This window comes from Sinocyclocheilus anshuiensis, unplaced genomic scaffold, assembly GCF_001515605.1.
Source record: "Sinocyclocheilus anshuiensis isolate Anshui unplaced genomic scaffold, SAMN03320099.WGS_v1.1 scaffold1696, whole genome shotgun sequence".
Classification (NCBI taxonomy): Eukaryota; Metazoa; Chordata; class Actinopteri; order Cypriniformes; family Cyprinidae; genus Sinocyclocheilus; species Sinocyclocheilus anshuiensis.
This window is the reverse complement of record NW_015555835.1, coordinates 46,313-67,900: the sequence shown is the minus strand read 5'-3', so window position 1 is coordinate 67,900 and position 21,588 is coordinate 46,313. Positions and strand designations below refer to the sequence as shown.

The following is a 21,588-nucleotide window of genomic DNA, read 5'->3' as shown; positions in this document are numbered from 1 at the left end:
CCCCACAAGAGCTGCAGTTTTGGAGATGCTCTGACCCAGTCGTCTAGCCATCACAATTTGGCCCTTGTCAAACTCACTCAAATCCTTACGCTTGCCCATTTTTCCTACTTCGCTGCCTAATATATCCTACCCACTAACAGGTGCCGTGATGAAGAGATAATCAGTGTTATTCACGTCACTGATTAAAATATGTATGTTTAAAACGTAGGCCTATATAAACAAAATGTAAATAAAAAAATGAACTTTAATCAAATTGAATTGCAATCTTGGTATTTTGTTATTGCACGCAACATTTATGAAGGGAAGTGGAAGTTAATTGCTTAAATAAAATGTGTCAGTGGTCCTACTGATATAACCTTTATTTCGAGCCAGTTTGATTTCATTCCATACAGATATTTCCTTTTAAGTTGCTCCGAGCTATCATTATTTGTTTCTTCCAGTAGAGGGACTTCCAGTGCAGCTGGTGCAAGTATTCTTCCTACAGAATGGCCGTACATAAAGTTCTAATGGGTAAAATGAATGATATATTCATATTTTCACAAGAAGCAAGTCTAGTTTAAAGTGAAAATGTAATGGTCAACACACCATCTCATCTCAGAACAAACAGTGAAAAGGCAAATTTCCAATCCCAAATATTATAGGGAACAAAATGTAACATCTGCATTTAAATATGAAGCTGTTAGGTTTAAAGACATTCAGAACAGTGGCAAAATATTATTACAAACCCGCACAGATACTACAAACACAGTACAACCTGACCCAAGTAGACAGAATTCATCTCAGTCTGCACTGTGAATACAACAATAAAAAAAAGGGAGGAAAATGCACACTTTTATCAGAGGACATTGCAAGGTCATGTGAAATGTATAGATGCCTGAGCATTTGAAGTTACAGAAAAGTACAGTACAAAGAGTCCTTTCCCTCCATTCAATACTCCTTTTGACCATTATTATGAGTCACTATTTTCTTCATCTTCCTCCGCCTCATCAGATCTCTCAGGATCCTGAGAATCAGAACTCGTGTCATTGGCATCATTTGCAAATGGGTCTTCTCCCTGTAAAACAAAAAGAGATATACCTTTAAATATTCTTTCAAAAAAACGTATTTTCTAAATGTGTTCTAATATGTCACAAATATCATTACCTTCATGTACTTCTCATAGCGCACCTTCACATTATCGTTATTTATTATGGCTTTAGCTGTGACCACGCTGTCTCTTTTTAACTGCTCTTTATAAGCCTTTGAGAGGAGGGAAAAAGACAAGATATTCAAGCAAAATGAGAAAGAGTCATACCTTCCATTATTTTTGCCCATTCATCTTTGCTTCGTCCACAGGAAAACTTTAGTTTGTGTAGGGTAGAGACAGTTTTATGAAACTTGTGAACCATGCAATCCTGTGCAATATTAGAATGGGGTAAATGTACATGAACAAATATAATACAAATCCAGACTAAAACATCAAGGAAAGAAAATGATTTCATAAGTCTTACATGCAAAAAACTGATGACCTTGTCATCAAATTTGGCTTGCCGTCGTATATAGTCAAGAGTCTCTCTGTGATATGTACTTCCAAAGTGTTTCTCAATGTCTTTGTCTTCAAATGTGTGGAATTTACAAAAAGCACATGTAAAAGCCCACCTACAAAATAAATAAATAGCATGCTATGAATACTAAAGTGACATAAATTTGCATTTAACTTGACATTTATTGCTAAATGTTTTTTGAATAACTGATGCAAATGTATAATTTGAAATATTTTGTAGTTGCAATTTAAATTCTATGGCCTTTCCACATATCACAAGTCAACATTTCACTGCTTCTAAAAGAAATACAGCAGAAAGTCATCAAGTTCTGCCTCAAATAATAATTATTATTTACATTTTTTTAATAGATTTAAATAATAAATTGATATCCAGCAAATCAATCTAGATATGGTTTAAAAACACAAGTGATGAGTCAGTTGAAATTTCAATGTTCACCTGTGCTTGTCTCCGTATTTTTCATGATTCTTCCTGCGTCGTCTTCTACGCTTCTCTCTGGCTCGAACTCTCTTACCAAGCTCTACACTCAAATATTAAAGGGTTAGTTCATTCAAAAATGAGAATTCTGTCACTATTACTCACCCTCAAAAACGCAAAACATTTGTTCATCTTCGGAACACAAATTAAGATATTTTTGATGAAATCCGAGAGCTTTCTGACCCTGCATAGACAGTAACGCAACTGACACGTTTAAGGCCCAGGACAGTATTTAAGGACATCATTAAAATAGTCCATGTGACACCAGTGGTACTTTTTGTGCGCAAAGAAAACAAAAAATAACGACTTTATTCAACTATTTTTTCTCTTCCGTGTCAGTCTTCACCGTGCGTTCAGGAGTTTACAAGCAGAGGAAAACGCATGGTGTAGCCTACACAAAACAGTCTTTGTAAACATGTCTGAAGATTTTTACAGAGAGGATGACTTGCCCAGCCTTACTTATTTGAACCAGAATATACAGAGAATGAACTAAGAAAGATGGACGTTCTACATCAGAACGCCGGCTCCTGCGTCAGCAGCACCACACACACGTTGTGGTACTCTCGTGAAAGCGTGTGGAAGACTGATACGGAAGAGAAGAAATTGTTGAATAAAGTCGTTATTTTTGTTATCTTTGTACACAAAAAGTATTCTTGTAGCTCCATAAAATTAAGGTTTAACCACTGATGTCACAAGGACTATTTTAATGATGTCCTTACTACTTTCCTGGACCTTGAACGTGTCAGTTGCGTTGCTGTCTATGGAGAGTCAGAAAGCTCTCATATTTCATCAAAAATATCTTAATTTGTGTTCTGAAGATGAACGAAGGTCTTACGAGTTTGGAATGATATCATATGAGGGTGAGTAATTAATGACAGAATTTTCATTTTTTAATTAACTAACCCTTTAAACCATGCTTGTATTGAATTATGGTGGTTAATATAATTTTTTCCAATTTAATAAACAACAGAAATATAAAAGCCATTACATACCATGCTCTTTATTTATTTCCTTGGTATCGGAAGAAATACAACTGTCCTGTAGAAAAGAAAAACTCTAGTATCACAGGACTGATTTGGAGGCATCTTTGATTGTGAATTCCTACCTTTGAAATGTGTGGTCCTAAAAAAAAAAAGAACAAATAAAGCATTGTAAGCATCAACGTAAGGCAACATTTTTGAAAAATACAGTAAAGAAAGTGCAACAATTTAACAATGGAAACTTTGTCCCTTTTTAAAATCATGTTTGGTCTATCAAAGCAGCACATCACATACCCACAATGGTGCTTATGCTGGGAGTTGCTCTGACTATCCTCGTTTTTTTAACCATCTTGCAAGGAGGTACTGGTTGCATCATCTTCCTCTTGGTCCCTCGAAACGCCAAAGCAGCTGATCTTGAGTAGTATCTCTCTATGCAAATAGACGAGTTCTTACTAGAGCACTGTGGAAGAGAAGAGATCAACACTAAAAGTCATTGCTTTTGCTCAATAGATAAACTAGACACCAGACGTACATGTAACCCTACATCTTGTCCTTTGGCCTCAGGTACAACAGCACCTATTCCCCGGTAGTTTCTGTGCACATATGCTTGCATGTCTCTGCCCTGTGAGCCAATCGGCGCTGACCAAGAGTGTGAAGGAGAGTACAGGCTGGAGGAATCGGAGAGGTTGGATGTTGAGTATGGACTCTCTCTGCCGCTGTCCGAAAACGGAGACCTGGACCTTTGGGAAGACATGACGAAGGGCCTGATGCAATCTGACAAGACATCTGCACCCCAGGATGAGCAAGTGTCAGTGTACCCTCCATTAGAACTATCAACAACGCTATCTGCACCTTCATTGTTCAAAGCCCCAAGTCCAAAAGATTCATAGGCACCATATCTGTTGAAAAAATAAATGGTAGCACTTTACAATAAGACTCAATTTTTTTTCTTAAAAAGCAACTTATATAATTAAGAAATACATATTTAAAAATCTTAATTTAATTTGCAATTTATATCATTTTTATATCTATTTATTTTTAAAAAGTTTTTTTTTCTTTTCCAAAACTTATTGTAAAATATTACCAAACAGATTACTTTTAAATTAAAAATGTTAAATGTCTCCAACATTTTATATAGGAGAGCTATTTCTGTTGCCTCTTCAGAAAAGCACAAGAAAGATCCTCTGACAATTCTTACCTGTCAGAGCCATTGGTCTCAAAGGACTCAGAGGATGCAAACGATCCAAATAATGGCTGACTGTAGCATTTCCCTGGACATTTGACAAGTGCAAGTGATTATTTGAGTGTGCTATGGGAATTTACCTCATTCAGAAACAACAAGAACAAGACAGCTGTATATAACATTGTAGCAAAATAAGAGTGAGGATTAATGTCATTTCTTTACCTGAATTTTCAGCTGATGATGGGAACATTTCATCCTTATCATTAGTCCTTTAAAACAGATTATATAATGTCAAAATTAAAGCCCTGATTAAATATAAAATATTACTAGAAGGTATAATTATTATTTATATATATTATTATATGATTAAGCAGTTACCTTGTTAAGCTTTTCTATGGTACTTCATAGAGGATTTTGAATTTAGGGTTCAACCAATGTTTTTTTTATTTTTTAAATGGCCAATATATAATGATCAAGCAGGGTAAACCTCTATAAAGGTAAATAGGAAATCATTAATTTTTACAAACAATGTCATGCCATAAACCGAAGACTAAAAAAAAATAAAAACACTGCAAAATTTACAGTTTTAACTGTTGTGGAAATGCATCACCACAGTGTGTGAAAAAAGGTCCATATTGTTTTCAGAAGTGAAAAATTAATAAAAAAAACCTGTTTGTTATGATAGCTTTCATGTAAGAAAATACAAAATAATGCGTGAATATTTAGGCCTAATCCACAATAATTGTTTGAACAGTCACCTTTTTCAGCAATGCCAGCAGCATTAAGGGTATGTGCTAGTTTCACACCAGTGAAGTTGTTCAGGTTTGTCATTAAACACTTGTAGACAGCACAAAAAAAATACATATAAACTACTCTGATTCAGATTGTGAATGGGCCTTTGTAAAACAGTTCAACACTCCAGTGTTAATTTTGCCCTTGTGTTTGTCCCTCAGTTCAAGATTTACATGTCAGATTGAAACAGACCACCTTGCTGTATTTACATCCATTTTGCACCATCAATTCTTACTTTTATTTAAGCAAAATGTGTGTTTTGTGGTGTGGGAAATGTTACATTGCCTGCCAACTCCAGGCATACTGTCATTTCGAACAAATTTAACAATGGCTTTTTTTTTTTTTTGTAATTAAGTATTATGCATAATTATGCAAACCAAAAACATAGCATTTAGTGATTAAAATACAACTAGCTAAGTGTCTTACCTTTGCGAGGCATTGTAAATACTGAACTTGCAGCTCATTTAAAACGTACCAATTTTTTGTTTTTGTTTTTTTCGTTTCACTGATTCTTTTTCAACAAAAGTAACGTTATTTCGAAATGCAATATAAAGGCAGCCTCACTTACCACATAAACGAGGGACAATCAGTCCTACCGCGTTAAATTAAAGCAGGTGTCACGGAAATCATTTCCCCCCTGGAAACAAACTAAGCAACGGTGTAAGGAAATTTAGGGCTGGTTTGCAACAACATGCTTTTTCATAACCATTTCCTAATGGAATTTGTCTTCCTCCAGAGGGCGCTAGTGGTGCACAAACCTAATTTACACTGAGACCCCAGCTCGGACCCATTCAAATTATTGATAGCTACTTTTGGTCTCACTGGAGGCATTTGTACTATAAAATAGGCCTTTATAATCGGATTGATACAGCCTTACGATGTAATAAATCTAAAATAAATTATTAAATACACGACTTTTCCAGTAAACACAAACAGCTGTGTTTTGGTCTGTCCTGATCAGCACCAAAGCCACTGGAAGGAAAGTCTGCAACCTTTAGGCAAAAAAAGCGTAACGGCTAATGCTTCCGCTTTGGCTGTACGTGGGAAAGGAGACCATATCATATTGTTATTCATAATGTGTTTTTTTTACTTTAAACCGCATAAACACATTTCATTACACCAAATACACAAAATAATGTTCTTTCTAGCAGCATCATATTACCCCTTTAAAGAGGTCATGAACTGCCTTTTTTAATTATTTTGTACCGTTCTCTGAGGTCCACTTATAATGTTATCATTGTTATCATTATGTTTTTACATCAAAAATAAAAATAAGCTTCATTCAAAATAAAGTTCATCCACTCTTTCCTGATGTTGGGATCAGAAGGAAGGCAATGCAAAGACTGTGTTTTTCCACACCTTGGCAATGTGCAGCGTCTTGTCTTCGGAGCCGTCTTTATCATTTGGTTTCTCTCGTTATTTACAGTGTTGAGCATAGGTTTTCTTTTGCCTGACAAACTAATATATTAACGCTGTGTTCCAAACAGGATAAATCCTCCTCCGAAGGGCACTTTGGAGTGAGAACGATCATGGCCGCCATATTGAAGGGTTGTTCCAAATTGAAGTGCTCAACTGGCCACTTCAAAGGGCCCTTCGGAATGAAGGATTTCAAAGGGTACAACTGATGACGGCGCCTCCGTGTGGGCACATGATATGAAGGGATTAGGGCATAGGGATGAGCCATTCCGAATGGAACGCAGGGTTATGCCCGGTTCAGACTACACGATATTAGCCCGATTTTGCCACGATTTTGACCAATTGCAGCACAGAAGCTCAGGTTTCAAACATGGCAAAACGAAAGAGAGATGATGGTGCTGCTAGGTGGAATTATGAGATGGAGGAAAGGTTCTTGGAGCTGTGGCAACAGTACTCCTGCCTGTATGATGTGTCATCGAGGGACTACCACGACAGAACAAAGAAAGAAAAATGCTGGCGAACTATAGCGGAAACGCTTCAGCAATTGTTTTCGGAAGTCAGTCGCTAGTTTCACCTTCTCGATGACATCACGCGCGTCGTTAAAGATGGCACGCAATGAATGGTCGGGAAGCAACATGTAGTCTATGTTTCTTGTCCACGACACGAGAAGATTTTAGGAGTCAAAATCGTGTAATCTGACACAGTGACTATCGTGACCGACAAAAATATTGTGTAGACTGAACTCGGCATTACACTCCATGCACGAATCGGTGGGTGGGGCTAAACAGGCAGTGATGTAGAAGCAGGCGTTGATCGACCTTCTTCTGCGGAGGCGGGGTTTAGCCACATTATTATACGTCATAATGTGGCACATTCCACAACCTGTCGTTTTGGCAGATTGACTTCAAAGCTGTTTTTAGACTAACAAGAAAGTTTTGAGTTCTGAAACTTGCAGGACGTTTTATACAGGACATATAAAAGGTACAATGACCTTTTATATTTCAAAAGGGAATTTTAATTTCCAGTTCATGACCCTTTTAATAGTCCAGAACTACCAGGACATTTCGTGGCGAAAATTGTTTCGCTGTTTTGATGTTGAGATTTGATTTATTAAAGGGTCTTGTTTTGAAATACTCTACTAATATAACTCTATAAATATTAAAAGCCATATTGCACATTATTACTCTTTTAAATTATTGTATCTCCTTTACCTTCTCGATATATAGTTTAGCTGTTAGTTCCTTATGCTGGTAATGCAGTAGTTCATAATCCTGGACCTGGGGACCCCAGGTCTACATATTTTGCACACCTGATTACGATCAGCTCTTTAGGAGAGACTCCAAACTAATAAAGTGTGTCAGATAAGGGAGACATACAAATGTGCAGAGATGGACCAGGATTAAGAACCACTGCTGTAATGTAAATTTTAACATTTCAAACAACACAGACACCAAGATATTTATTTTCAATGTATTTATTATATTAAAAATTGCAAGTTGCAAATTTAACATCCTTTCAAACAAAACGTGATTAGACGCAAAGCAGACTAAATTCCTTCTCCTTTCCATCAAAAACGGAAAGGCTAAACCATGAATGGATGCAGTATCAGGCTACATTCCAGGCTGAAGAGCAATACACCTTAAAGTAGCTTGCTGAAAAACAAAACATATAGTACTCAGTCAGAATGAACATTTAAGTGTTTTATGTACCTGAATGGACACAAAGTATTTTTTCGGTGGAATCATTTCAAATCAGGTACATTATAGTAAAACTATTAGTAGGTTATAGAAATGGAACATAAATTAATAAATTTCTACATAAATGAACAAACATTTCAAACATCAAACAGAACCAACAGAAAGTTACATTTTACAAAACCTATATAGTAATCTAATTCAAAATCACTCAAAACATTGAAACTCATCTTTAGATTCACATGTGGTTATAATTATTGTTAGTCACACATGTATCAAAATGATTTTCAAGCCTCGTCTGGCACGACATCAAGTCTAAAGATTCTTGAGGGGTCACAAAGATACCAATTACAGATCAGACCCTGCAGCATTTCGGAAGGACAAATATAACAGCGTGGGAAGTGTAATTCCACAAAATGACTAGACAACTCTTCTGTGAAATGTAAATAGGTCAAAAACAAAAATGAGAGGTTGGTGTCCTTTTGAACTATTTTTCGTTTCGAAATGTTATTGGTTTTAATAATAATAATAATAAATAAAAAATACAATGGACGTTATCCAAATTATTCAATTACTGTTAACCAAAGAATTTAAATTCTGTCTTCATTTACTCACTCTCATGTTGTCTCAAACCTGTATGACTTTCTTCTATTACACACACTCACACAAAATAAACTAAAATAATAATAATAATAATAATAATAAATGAAATATTATTTTAAATGTAAAAGTAAATGTGATCTAAACAACTTTCATTCTTTCATACAGGTTGTCTAGATGTCTGAAATGGCATTAGGATGAGTAAATGATGACAATCTTTATTTTTGGTTCAACTATAAAACAACTATTAAATCTTGACCGTTTCATTCATTTGTCTATGACAGATGTGTTACTTTGTCAAGCAAAATGAAACCGCAAAGGTTCAGGTTAACATGTAATCCCAGCATTTGCGTGAATATCGATACCTAACATCTGGCAAGTCACCTTTTTGTGCATTTGCCTCAAAAGCTGACTGCATGGGCATGCAAAGCGCAGAGTATATCAAGAGCAAGGTAACTTAAAAGTGATTCACATAATGCAAGCATTTTCATTACTTTTACCAGTAATGGCTAACATTAAAGCAGATGGTAGTCATACACAGTTACAGGCTAACATATTATGTTAGAATATATATATCAGGGCAATTTAACTATGTCTACTGGAGTTTTTGAGCATTAAGGACCATGCAGTGTATGCACATTACAGGTCAGTCCCATCATATGGGATTTTATATATAAAACATGCACAAGTCAAATGAGGTCACCATAACTTATGCATTACTTCTGTAACCCACATAAAAAGATGATGCTAAAGGGAAAAGGCTATTTTATTGCCAAAACTTGCACAGACTAAAGGTATCATGTGCATTGCTCTGCATCAACAAACATTGTTATTCAGTTGCAAGTATTTTGAGATGGTCCTCACTGCAGAACACAAGATCCAGGGGGCGTGGTTGGATCCAGATCCAACTCCTCCCACCTTACATATACCTAAACCTACCCGTCTCCATCCCCTGATCCCTAAACCCACCCATCTCCACCCCTAAACCTACCAATCTCCACCCCCTAGATGTGGATCCAACCACGCCCCCTGGATCTTGTGTTCTGCAGTGAGGGGCTACTGAATATTTTGGTTAATAGACATTGAATAGGTGAACAATCTCATTAAAAAAAAGATCAAACAGATATTAACTGAGGTATAAAATATACAGTTTGATTAAATCTCGGATGGATATGATAACTTTGTATTCAGTTTCTTAAATACTTTGTAGTGCACATTAGGGCTGCACGATAAATCGCATGCGATATTTAATGCGCATCTTGTCAGAAAGCCGGTTCTGTAATCAGCGGTAAATCTCCATCACCTGCTGGCTTTCACATGGAGCAGCATTAACTACACAGAGCCGTTGTTCACTGACAAGCTGCGCAAAAAATCGCGCAAATATGAACGTAGTTTTGAGCAGCTCGTCAGTGAACAACGGCTCTGTGTAGTTAATGCTGCTCAATGTGAAAGCACGCACGTGATGGAGATTTACCGGATTACAGAACCGGCTTTACTGATAAGATGCGCGTTAAATATCGCATGCGATTTATCGTGCAGCCCTAGTGCACGTTAAATTGCTTTAGTGCACTTTTCACTAAACCAAAATGAGAATTCCTTTTTGAGGAATTCCAGGGAGACCTTTTTACTTATTTTTATTGTATTTTACCACTTATAGTCAAGTACAGTAGTTGTGATTAACTTTATAATAAAATGTCAGTTGTTCTGGATTCTCCCAAACAATAAATACAATCATTAATGGCACCACAATACACAATGCATGTGATGCAGACTGCGGATAACAGCTGGTGAAAGTGTTAACGTAAATGCTACTGAAAATGAACAGAAAACAAAAGTGATCTGAATTATATTTCCACTTTAACATGGGCAAATCATAAAAACAAAAAAAAATTTTAAAAGAACAAAATATAATAATCATAATAATCTCAAACATTTGAATACTTCTTAAGAATTCTATGCACTAAGCATAGTTAAAGTTCACAGAAAAAAATTTTAAAAGAACAAAATATAATAATCATAATAATCTCATTTGAATACTTCTTAAGAATTCTATGCACTAAGCATAGTTAAAGTTCACAAACGTTTATATAGGCTTACCGGCAATTTGTTTTAGCCTGTGCAAAAAAATAAATAAAAATACAAAATTACAACAAACGTTAACATACGCTTTGATACTGGACTCATTCCTTACACATGGAACATCCATTCATGCCAACTGTCCTGGATAAAACGTCTGGACAAAAATTAAAAAGACAAGAAAAAAAAAACAGAAGTACTGAAACACTGCCTTTTGCGCTCTCTAATTCCGTTCACTCAGAAAACCATCTAACCATTTTTTTCCTGATCAACAATCACACTCCGTTAGCAAAATTAGCACTGGTTTCCTGACTTATGCTCTCTTTGACCTCTAGGGGCAGTGAATCAAAAAGGTGGTCCTCCACAATGAGGCCATTTCGGCGCAAGAGTCGGCACTGGCCAAGCTGTGCGGGCAGGCGATCCAGGCAGTTCCCCTTCAGCTCAAGATTAGTCAGCTGCAGCAACTGCCCGATTTTCTCTGGCAGCGACGAGATGCAATTGTGCCCAAGGGATAGGGTACGCAGCTTTGTGCATTTGAACAGCGGCTTAGGTACCACTTCCACCTTGTTTCCTGTGATGGCAAAGTGCTGTAGATTCTGGAGAAACCCCACCTCTGGAGGAATCACTACGATGGAGTTCTGACTAACATCCAGGTATCTAAGTTTAAGAAGACCGAACAGAGTGGTAGGCAATGTCTCTAGTTTGTTATGTGACAGATAGAGGAACTCTAGGTTTTTTACATGACTTATGGATAATGGAATGGAAATTATTTTATTGTGCCACAGTTTGAGGCAGTTAAGCCGCTTGAGGTGCTGGAAGCTGATGACCTCTTCAATGGTACGGATATTGTTCGATTTCAAGTCCAACTCCTGCAGGTTGGTCAAACTAAAAATTGCATGAGGTATCCTCTCCAGTTCACAATTGTGCAGCTCCAGTTCAGCAAGGTTCATCATCTTTTTCAAGCTATTTAACACCAAGAGTTTAGTACCATCATTGTGAACCACAAGTTTGATCAGGTGGGGTGATAAGTCCGTAATGTTAGTCGGGATCTTGGTAAGGTTGCTCTTCAGATGTAGGATCTTTAGATGCCTCAAGTCCCTGAGAGACTCTAATCCTATCATTTTGTTATTCTCGGAGTTCAGGTTTCCCACCAAGTAGAGCTCTCTCAAGTTCTTTAGCATGTAAACCCAAGTGGGAATCTCTCCTACATCCGTAAACTTGACATGAAGGCACCGGAGGTGATCGCGGAGGAAACTGAATGCAGTCTGTTCAACTTTGGCGGGGCAGTGGTAAAAGTGCAATTCGTGGAGGTTGATCATCTGGGAAATTTTCGCTGTGATACGTGCCTCTGGGATGAGTTCGAGTTTTAGGACCTCTAAATCAGTGAGGTCAAAGACCGCATCAGGAACACCTGAGAGCATAAAAAGATGCAGCTCAAGCTTGTCCTGTGCATTGCGAGTCACGTGTTGGCGTAGTTTCTCAAAGGTCCACTCATGGTTTAAGCTGATTTCCCGCAGTTTGTTCTCGCTTACCTCTGAGAGAAAGACACCGAAACGTTTCGAGTACAATTGGTCATACTGGTCCACCATGTGTAGGAGGAAAGCAAAGTCATTCTTCACATCTGGGATATCACTAAAACTGCTTTCTTCTCGAACTTTCTCAAAAGAGTACTCTTTAAGAGGCCGTCTAAACAGCCAAAAGAGTGTGTAAATGCAAACCAAGCCATAAACAAAAATGAGGACAATGTAGCTAACGAGGAGTTTTTTCAACATGAAAGCCATGTTATGGGTGCATTTAAATTTTGCGTATCCAGTTAAATGCTTAATTTCAGGCTCACAATCATGGTCGAATTTAATGGACGTGACAAAGGTCATGGTGTAACACAGAATCATAATGAATTTGACAGTTTTTATTATTGTTTGAGCTACATAGAGTTTATAGATCATATCGCTGTCTTCTACATGTGTACGGAACTTCCTCACTTTCTCAAAAAGTGCTTTAGCTTGCTCTCCATCTTTCTTGTCAAGTATAGTCATACTTGGAACTTCAATGACTGGCTTCTCCGCAGAAAACTTAATGTTAGATTTTGCAAGCATGGGTGTGGACTGATTTGGACTTCCCTCCTCACTGCTGGTTGAAAGATGCTTTGGTAATGTAGAGGCTCCAGTCAATCTCTGCTTATTCTCTTCGGAGTCTTCACAGGCTGTCTCAGACAATGCCTTGGTTGTCCAAGGGGACTCAAAACACTTGCCCAAAATAGACACAAAATGCTCAATTTTGGAACTGGTCTTTGGATACTTGAACCAAAAGTTACTGCTTACCATGAGAACAATAGTGTGAATGAGAGCTAGATATGGAAAGTATTTTGAATACCATGGAAGGGCAACATGGTAGCACATCTGATTGACAAAGACATACTGCTGAAAATCCAGATTTGTTCGTAAACCCGTAGGCTGAGGTTGCCTGACAGCAGACGACTGTGGGAAGTGTTGGACAACACTGTCGGTTTGTTCTTTGCTTGCTAAAGGTGCAGCTGCCAATGTCACATGGCCTCCTCCTGTCCCTGAGCCAAGAGCTTTCTCTGGTGGCCTTTCCACAGCCACAGGGGTTTGGTCCTCCACCGATTCCAGAACAGGAAGGCAAACCACCTGATCTTTGGTTAACTGCATGGTCCCGGCAAATATGGCCAGCATAAGCATGACCGCACCCAGGTAATCCATAAAGACGTCCCACCATGGTTTCAGTATACGATAAGTTGGCTGGATGTCATTTAGAGAGGCAACTTCTGTGAGGGTAAACATTCCTACATGAAGACATAAAAAACAAAAACATGTATTTAGTATATAGTATTATCAATGACAAATAAGAGTGTTCGAGAAAAGGGGGAAAAAAAATTTAAAATACATGAAACAACTTCTTATATATGTACTCTGTATTAATGTTGATTTCACATGGCTTTGAAAAACTAATATTTTTCAATTAAATATTGGGATACGGGTCCAAAATCGCGTTAAAAATGTTTATGCTTAATTTACATAGCCTTCCTTATATGGTATCAGCCCATATATGGGTTCATTTGAAAGCTTAGTCTCTTCTTTACAAAGAATACCTTTTGGTTTTATGATACATAAAGCAGTAAAATTAAGCTTGGAAATGTATTCGTCCCACACACGAATTTCCGCCTAACGATTGCGAAGAATTTTTCCTAAGAATGTGTATTTTATATATTTTTCACAAAACAGTCAAGTCATATATCACAAGAAAGCTCTCATTCTCAGGAATTTGACTATGTAGGTTATTTCATTGTGTGACAATCACATATAGAATGATCTTCAATAGAATCGCGATGTGAAATTTGTTACCTCTGAGCAAACTTTCGTATGGGTCACATTCCTACTCGTACTACTGCTTCAGTCAGTCGCAAACAGCCACAAACTCTATATTATAAAATATACATTTGAATTTGAGTAATGTCAAAGTTAGGCGAAAATACCAAAAAACACCCCAGAGCTTAAGGGGTTAATAAGTGTTCTGGTGTTATCATGAAGTGTACACATGTGGAAAACAACAACAAGAAGTTATATTTTCCAAGGTAAAAAAAAAAATTATATATATATATATATATATATTTATTTTTGGAAAGTCACACCACATGACAGTTTACAACCTCAATTAACCTTGCCTTGTCAAAGAAGTCAAATTAACATCTATTAAAATCTTATATCTATACCTTAACATAATAAAATGCATAATGCTTTACAATGACTTGAATATACAACAAATGTAAAAGTTTCATTTTTGCTCGTTCTTTAAGCTAATAAACACATCAAGTGCCTCAATGTTGCACTCACTGCTATGTGAAATACAGGCTTGACATAACATAAATCTCATTCTCATATTCCATTAAATCAATGTACAAATGCAAGGAGTGCTCTAATACACCACTAAAGATAACAAATGGTCCCATAGCTTGGGGAGACATCCTAGTGTCTCTGTCTTATATCAGTTTTCACAGCACAGAGCTTGATCACTGCTCAGGCACTAAAGCATTGCATTAGACTTTCTTATTAGATTATCAGCCTTAGTGGGCATACTGTACTGCATGAAGACAAAAGTACTGCAGTGGTGAGCCTGGCCAAAGACAATGTTGTCTTTCATATCAAGTTGCAAGTCTCTGCACTAATATTCAGGCATTTTGCAGGGGTTCTATTGATGTGAGAAGCTAAACTTTCACATTGCTAAGACTTACCCATAAACATCCAATAGGCCAAATTGAATGACCTTCTCACTGTCAAGAAACAATTGACTCAAAGGCATAATTATTAATTATCTTGTATTTTACTTGGCTAATAAAGCTGTTATTTATATAAATCATAAATGTTTTAAGTAACATTAATTCATTGTTGGATAATTGAGTTATTCTCCTTAAAGCAACGTGTTATCAGATTACATGTACTATTACATCATTTTTATATAAAAAATAATTATATATATATATATATATATATATATCATAATTTTTACATGAGGCCTTTCACACATAATTTACTGCCTCTAGGATCTACTAATAAAACAAAGTCTAGACTTGCTTCACAAGACAATCACATTCCATCCAAGTCACAAGCACTTTGTTCTTGTGCTTCGCCTGTCCTACATATTTTTCGTTCAAATCTTAAGCCTTTGATGTTAACATGTCAACTGTAAGGAAGGTGTAATATGATAAGCATACAGAAAATGAAGTAAAAAATACATACAATTTTGTATTTCAGTCAATAAATGTAAAAAAAATAGTGTGTGTCAGATGAACATCTTTAAAGTGGTGCAATCCAGTTCAAGATTGGCATTAGTTACAGTAGTAGCTGTATATGCAGAATTCCTTCCTCTGCATTAATTAGTCTCTAATTTAGTGCAATTACACAATAGCTTATTTAGCCAAGTCAGATTGCCATAAACAACAATTACTACTTTTTTAGTGTGTTGCCATGGGGTTAGAAAAGCACTCGTGATTTCTCAAAAGGCACATAATTATGTACAGATGCATATTACATGACAGCACATAGATAGACAGTGCATTAAAATCAAAAACCTAGATCCTGGCTGGATATTCCAACAGGGTGGTCTATTTTGGTAGATCTGTCATTTTACAAGTACATCTGCAGAGCTCATCACTTCTTTGATGATACTTCACTGTGAAAAAAGAAAAATCAGTCCTTTAAAGTAAAAATTAATACCAGCCTATCAAATAAAGTGGAAATTGAGCACACAACCACCAGCAAGACTGTGAATAATATTAAGTCACCTAATAAATGTAATGTTTAAAGACTGGTAAAGTAGGACTCAACAAGACATCAGAGAATGTCTGAGAATTGCTTTTCCCACTGCCTACCCAAAACAATTTGCTAGACATCAGTTCCCAAGATCTACAGCTAGAAGGTTACACACACTAACCCTATGAGCGAAGATGTTAAGCAGGCTAGTTTGCAAATGTTTTGAAGAGTCTACAACATAAATAAAAGCAATAAATAAATAAAGTATATGATGTGATAGGATATGACATAATGCGGATTCTCATGTACCCTTGCATTTATAGCATTCACCGACAGGAAACGCTTATACAAACAACTCCTGGTAATTACCTTATCACTATAGATCCAACAAGCCTTTATCCATTTCCTCAACTACTCTCATCATTCAACAGGCTCCACACACCAGTGCACTTTACATATATCTGATGAACTGACATCACTCAGTAAGCGAGTATCAATTGTTTGAACACTTTCTGAATTTAGCAACAGCCCCACTAAATAATACTGACAGGTCTGCCACATGTCTCAATTCTTTATACTTTTTATATGCTATATGTTTATGTAGCATTCTATGTGTTATGTATTTTAACATATAATTTGCCTTTGATTTTTTTGTTCCACTAGTTTTATCATTTCTAGACAGGTGTAGAAAGAGGTGTGATGACAGGTGAAATACTATAAAACAAAAACTAAAATTCTTAAAGGAGTCCTATTATGCTTTTTCACTTTTTCAACTTTAGTTAGTCTGTAATGTTGCTGTTTGAGCATAAAAAAAGATCTTCAAAGTTACAAAGTTCAAAGTCCAATTCAAAAGGAGATATTTTATTTAACATAAATCACTTTTCAAAAACTATAACAAACGACTCGTTTGGACTACAACGCATATTTTCCGGGATTTGTGATATCACAAATACCGACGAATGGGACGAGACCTGGTTGAGCTGCACTAGAGAAGGCAATGAGTGTTATCACTATGTCGGAGACAGGCTAGCTTTCCCAAGGCAGACGAACTTAGAGTGGTTACAATCATCCGGGTTTAAATCGCGCTCAAATTGATTTGATACTGACACAATATTTACACTGAAGCTCGCAGCAGGCGGCTATTATAAGGGGCATGACATTTCCCGACCAGGCGCCGAGTGCTGCCAATCACAACACACACTGGCCCAGCTAACCAATCCCATCACATTTCGTATTTCAGAAGGCGGGCTTTCATTTGATACAGGAACTATTCCAGACTGAGGAGAGAGGTGTTGTAATCATGTAAAATATGTGAAAAATAATGTGCTTTTCGAACAACCTAGTATGAGAGCCTGTTCTAGTACACCCCCAAAACAAAATCAAGACTTTGTAAAAGAGCATAATAGGACCCCTTTAAGTTGACTTAGGAAAGACTCTGTTGCACTTAAAACAACATTGCTTTGGTTGCATTGTTTTAGCAGCCTGATATGTCAACCACTGTCCTGAATGCTGGATAAGACAACATGTTTGTCCAAATAACGGCATGTTGGAATGTCTAGAAAAGCTGTTTGGAAAGGATATGCCATTTGATCTAAAGCTGCTAATTACACAAAAAATATAAGATAAACTTGAGGTAAACAAATGTTTTTGTCTGAAATCAAAATAATTGCCGTTTACTAAAACAAAAAGATGGCAAAACAATTTAATTTGCTTATTTGGAAATAGGTTGTCTTAATTTTTTATTTCAATTTTTTTTTTTAAATATCACTTTGAGAGAATAGCTGGGATTCTGACTAATAAATCAGAGCTGCAAAATTAATTCTGGTCTTTCACTCATTTTTTACCAGTCTATGGTGGTGAGAAGCCTCAGTTTTTAACCTCACCTGGGTAACACAACCTTAACCCACAAAAAACACAATTAACATCACAGCTAGCCTCATTTAACCTCAGTCTGGGCTTTTACCCCCATAACTAGGTCATGGCTGCATCTGTTATTCCCATTTGCTGTGTCTCAAACAGAAATTTTTAATGACAATGCTGTTAACCAATCATTTCTCTTCATGTTATCCTGCACATTTCAGTGTTGGGGCAACCATTTGTGTACCATATGTACAGGTTGCTGTAGGTCAGTGAGTTAAAATAAAGTATTATTGTAATAGTGTATGAACATGTATGTATATGTGTAGGGGGGGAAACAGATTAAAGGCTGAAACTGAAACTGAACAATATCTGCCAAGTCAAGTGTAAGAAATCAAAATCAGGAAATCAAGAATAATATTAAGGTTAACCAAAAATGTTAAATATCTTCTGCACATAATCCAACCACCAAATGTGTCTCAAAAATGACAGCAAAATAAACTGGTAAATCTAAACCTAAATTCACACTTTTTGAAATTAACACTTTACATTAACTTGACTGCAGTGGTTGTGTCAACAACAACTGTAGTCCTGCTGGTTACGGTAAATCTAAACCTAAATTCACACTTTTTGAAATTAACACTTTAAATTAACTTGACTGCAGTGGTTGTGTCAACAACAACTGTAGTCCTGCTGGTTAAAATTTTGGTCATGGGCAATGGTGTACAACAAATTATGTAATATGCATTACCTAAAATTAGATAAATCAGTAACTTCTTACAAGAGACCTGAAATTCATATCACTTGTTATATATTAGCCTGTGCAACTGTTTGAACAGTCAATATCGTTTGTGCAGTCTCCTTCAAAAAGTGCCCAAACCATCTTTCTTTGACTGCACTGAACTACTCTGACAGTCTTCATAAACAAAGCCTCAAAACATCATACTCGACTATTTGTAATATTTGTAATAAATGAATGCATAACATAACGTATATACTTACTGTCGCATATAAACGTCATCCATGTAGCACTTTAATTCCTGAGAATCTGAAACACATTTTATCCACTTGTCCTTGCAGTAATGGGGACACAGTTGTAGACAAATATGCTGTCCACTCGCGTGGGAGACGTCATTTTGAGCGCATTCACGCCATTGTGTTTCTATACCGGGTCACGCCATATATACCACAATGGTTTGCTTCCCAATAACGCGTAAACCGCGAGCAGAATGCGATTCACAGGAACGGACTGGAATATTGCCCATGAACGCAATCCGGTGTCTTGTCTTCGCGGTTCTGTGCAGATTAACGCCGCTCGGGCAGGAAACCGTTTAGGTCTGATGACACTGTTGTGTTAAAGCGGTAAAAGTGTCGGTACAAAAGGACAACTTACTAATAATTTACCCGAGAGGGCTTTATGCACATGTAAGGGTCCCCGCTCATCTCATTATTATGGTACATTCAGAGCTGCGTGCATAGCAGCAGAGTCAACCAGTCTGCACCAGTTCTCTACACTGCATATCCGCCACCTTTAAACCCGCACAAACACACATTTACAGGCTGATACATACCTCAAAACAAAGCTGTCATTTTAAAAACGTCAACGCTTCCACGATATCCATGCGTATGAAATGTTGAATGAGAAATGTCTAATAAACAGAAATGTACTGTCAAATAGAGGAAGTGCATGTGGGCGGAGCTAAAGTTTACGGGAGGATTTACGCGCGAAACACCTGACCGATGTCTTGAAATTACTAAACAACCAACCCCGTTTGTTACACAACAATTGTTACACGTTTGAAGGCACTTTCCACGAACAGGGTACAAAATTGGTCTGAACCATTAGAAAACTTTAAATTCTATACATTTTATGTACAATTCCATACGTTTTTATTTGCATTTTCTATAGTATTATATAGATTACAAATAAAGTAGACACTTTATAAAATGTCAAAATAAATCAAATAAAAAAGTATGATAAAATGGGTAACACAAGTTGCAAATTCAGCCGAAATTAAACTGTCACTCAGAAGGGGTTTGCTACAAATATTGGTTTGTAATTACTGCTGATTATTTTTTATCTATTTATTATTATTATATGTATTTTTGTCAATTATTTTGTATAGTACTTGTGTAACAGGGCTGAATGGTTGAGACCGATGAATGCAGTCTAAAACAGAAGAAATTAACATAAAATTAGCATCAGTGATTATCTTACAGATTGCAGACATGCAATTCTAAAATAAAGTTGGCTGAACTCTATACCCATGAACTTGATACCTATTTATGGTAAACCAGCTAAATGTTCAACTCTGTACTTGTTGAGTTTGTCACCTTAAATGCATAAAGGCAAGTCATATTTAAAATATACAATTACTGTTATTAAAGTCAAAACAACAAGCAAATACAAAGCATAGTTATTACTAGACACCATAAAATAATATGGGGAAAAACTCACCTTATAGTTTTCACCGTAAATGCATGCCTTTGCAAGCTTTCTGTCTTGTTTATATGTAAATGAAATCCTGTATGTTTTACAAGCGAAACATGGTTGCAAATAAGATTAAACAGACTTTGCCTTCCCCACCCCACCCCACTGGACAACCAGGTCCTGTGGGTTTGCTTGTATTTAACTGCCACATGAACGATTTGGTGTGGGTCATTGGTGTGGTTATTTTATGTGACTAGCCACCTGCACACAGAGGGAGACAAAGGACAGATATCAGAAAACCACACAGAAAAGTCTCAGAGTTTGATTTAAACAAAGGGTGACAAGATGAATCCCACATTCCAATTTGTGCCGCAGGCAAATTCTGGGTACATGAGGACATTTCTTGGCACTCAAGCTCTTCGGCTATAATAGGCCGATCTAAAGAAAATACTGTAAAAGACTAGCTTAGCTTTAGCTTTGGTGATGCTGTCTTTAAAATTACAATTTAAAACTGTTTCTATAGATTAAATGAGAAAGGCTGTGGAACAGCGGTAAAGATTATTATAGATTTGGAATCTATACTGATTTATTTTGCAGTCAAATATAAGGTTTTCTCTAGTGTTCATTTCGTTAACGAAGACTATGACGAGAAATGTTCGTTGAGGAGCCTTTTTCCCATGACTTAAGCCAAGACGAGATGACAATAACGTCAATAAACGATAACTAAGATTATATCAACATGCAATTTCGTTGACGAATAAGACGAGACTAAAATGTATTCAAAAAGATAAAAACTTTACCAATAACCTATTTTTATTTTCGTCAATAAAAGGAGACAAAATGTTATTGCAGACTGCTCTACACGCCTCTACTACGCGAGCTGTAAGAGAAGGATCTAGCTGCAGCCTTGCACTTACATTCTCAGACACTTGCGCTTCCGCTAGCGACATCACTTGCAGGCTTTATTTTTTATTTTGTTCTATTTTTTATTACTTTTTGTTTGAATCTCTCAACATTTTACAACAGTAGCCAGGTGGTGAAGACAAGAAAAAATAAACTAAATTACAATGTCTCTTGCAATCGCCACTTGAACTCTCCGCTACCTGTGATGTCACTTGCAATCGACACAAATGGTGCGTGTTGCCAATGGAGACAAGACGCTGTGGTGATGATTTAATGATTATTTATTTTATTTATTTATTTAGTCATTTATTAGAGGCTTTTATCCAAAGCGACTTACAAATGAGGACAACAGAAGCAATCAATTGTAGTAT

At 36.6% G+C, this 21,588-nt stretch overlaps 2 protein-coding genes across 4 annotated transcripts in view; both read right to left on the bottom strand.

Annotated features, from left to right (window-relative positions):
- LOC107675424 (DBIRD complex subunit ZNF326-like) overlaps positions 1–5,625 on the bottom strand; it is a 6,269-nt gene extending 644 nt beyond the window's left edge. Inside the window, exons 1-10 of the mRNA XM_016469756.1 lie at positions 5,542–5,625; positions 4,404–4,450; positions 4,197–4,269; positions 3,531–3,897; positions 3,293–3,458; positions 3,124–3,140; positions 3,011–3,056; positions 1,980–2,061; positions 1,491–1,638; positions 1,295–1,394 (exon numbers count right to left, since the gene is read on the bottom strand). Of these exons, the coding sequence (XP_016325242.1) occupies positions 1,295–1,394; positions 1,491–1,638; positions 1,980–2,061; positions 3,011–3,056; positions 3,124–3,140; positions 3,293–3,458; positions 3,531–3,897; positions 4,197–4,269; positions 4,404–4,450; positions 5,542–5,546 (1,051 nt within the window). The 5' untranslated portion in view covers positions 5,547–5,625. The remainder of the gene's footprint in view (positions 1–1,294; positions 1,395–1,490; positions 1,639–1,979; positions 2,062–3,010; positions 3,057–3,123; positions 3,141–3,292; positions 3,459–3,530; positions 3,898–4,196; positions 4,270–4,403; positions 4,451–5,541) is intronic.
- Positions 5,626–10,785: 5,160 nt separating this feature from the next.
- On the bottom strand, positions 10,786–20,407 carry LOC107675437 (volume-regulated anion channel subunit LRRC8D-like). Of its 3 annotated transcripts, none has more exons than XM_016469775.1 (2): positions 20,342–20,407; positions 10,786–13,562 (listed from the first exon to the last, which is right to left on the bottom strand). In XM_016469775.1, exon 2 carries the CDS (start codon positions 13,558–13,560, stop codon positions 11,035–11,037), a length of 2,526 nt encoding a protein of 841 aa, XP_016325261.1. In that variant the 5' UTR covers positions 13,561–13,562; positions 20,342–20,407; the 3' UTR covers positions 10,786–11,034. The 3 variants fall into 3 exon arrangements, with proteins under 3 accessions (XP_016325261.1, XP_016325260.1, XP_016325259.1); XM_016469774.1 differs by lacking the exon at positions 20,342–20,407 and adding an exon at positions 19,455–19,581; XM_016469773.1 differs by lacking the exon at positions 20,342–20,407 and adding an exon at positions 18,886–19,374.
- Between the last annotated feature and the right edge of the window lie 1,181 nt (positions 20,408–21,588).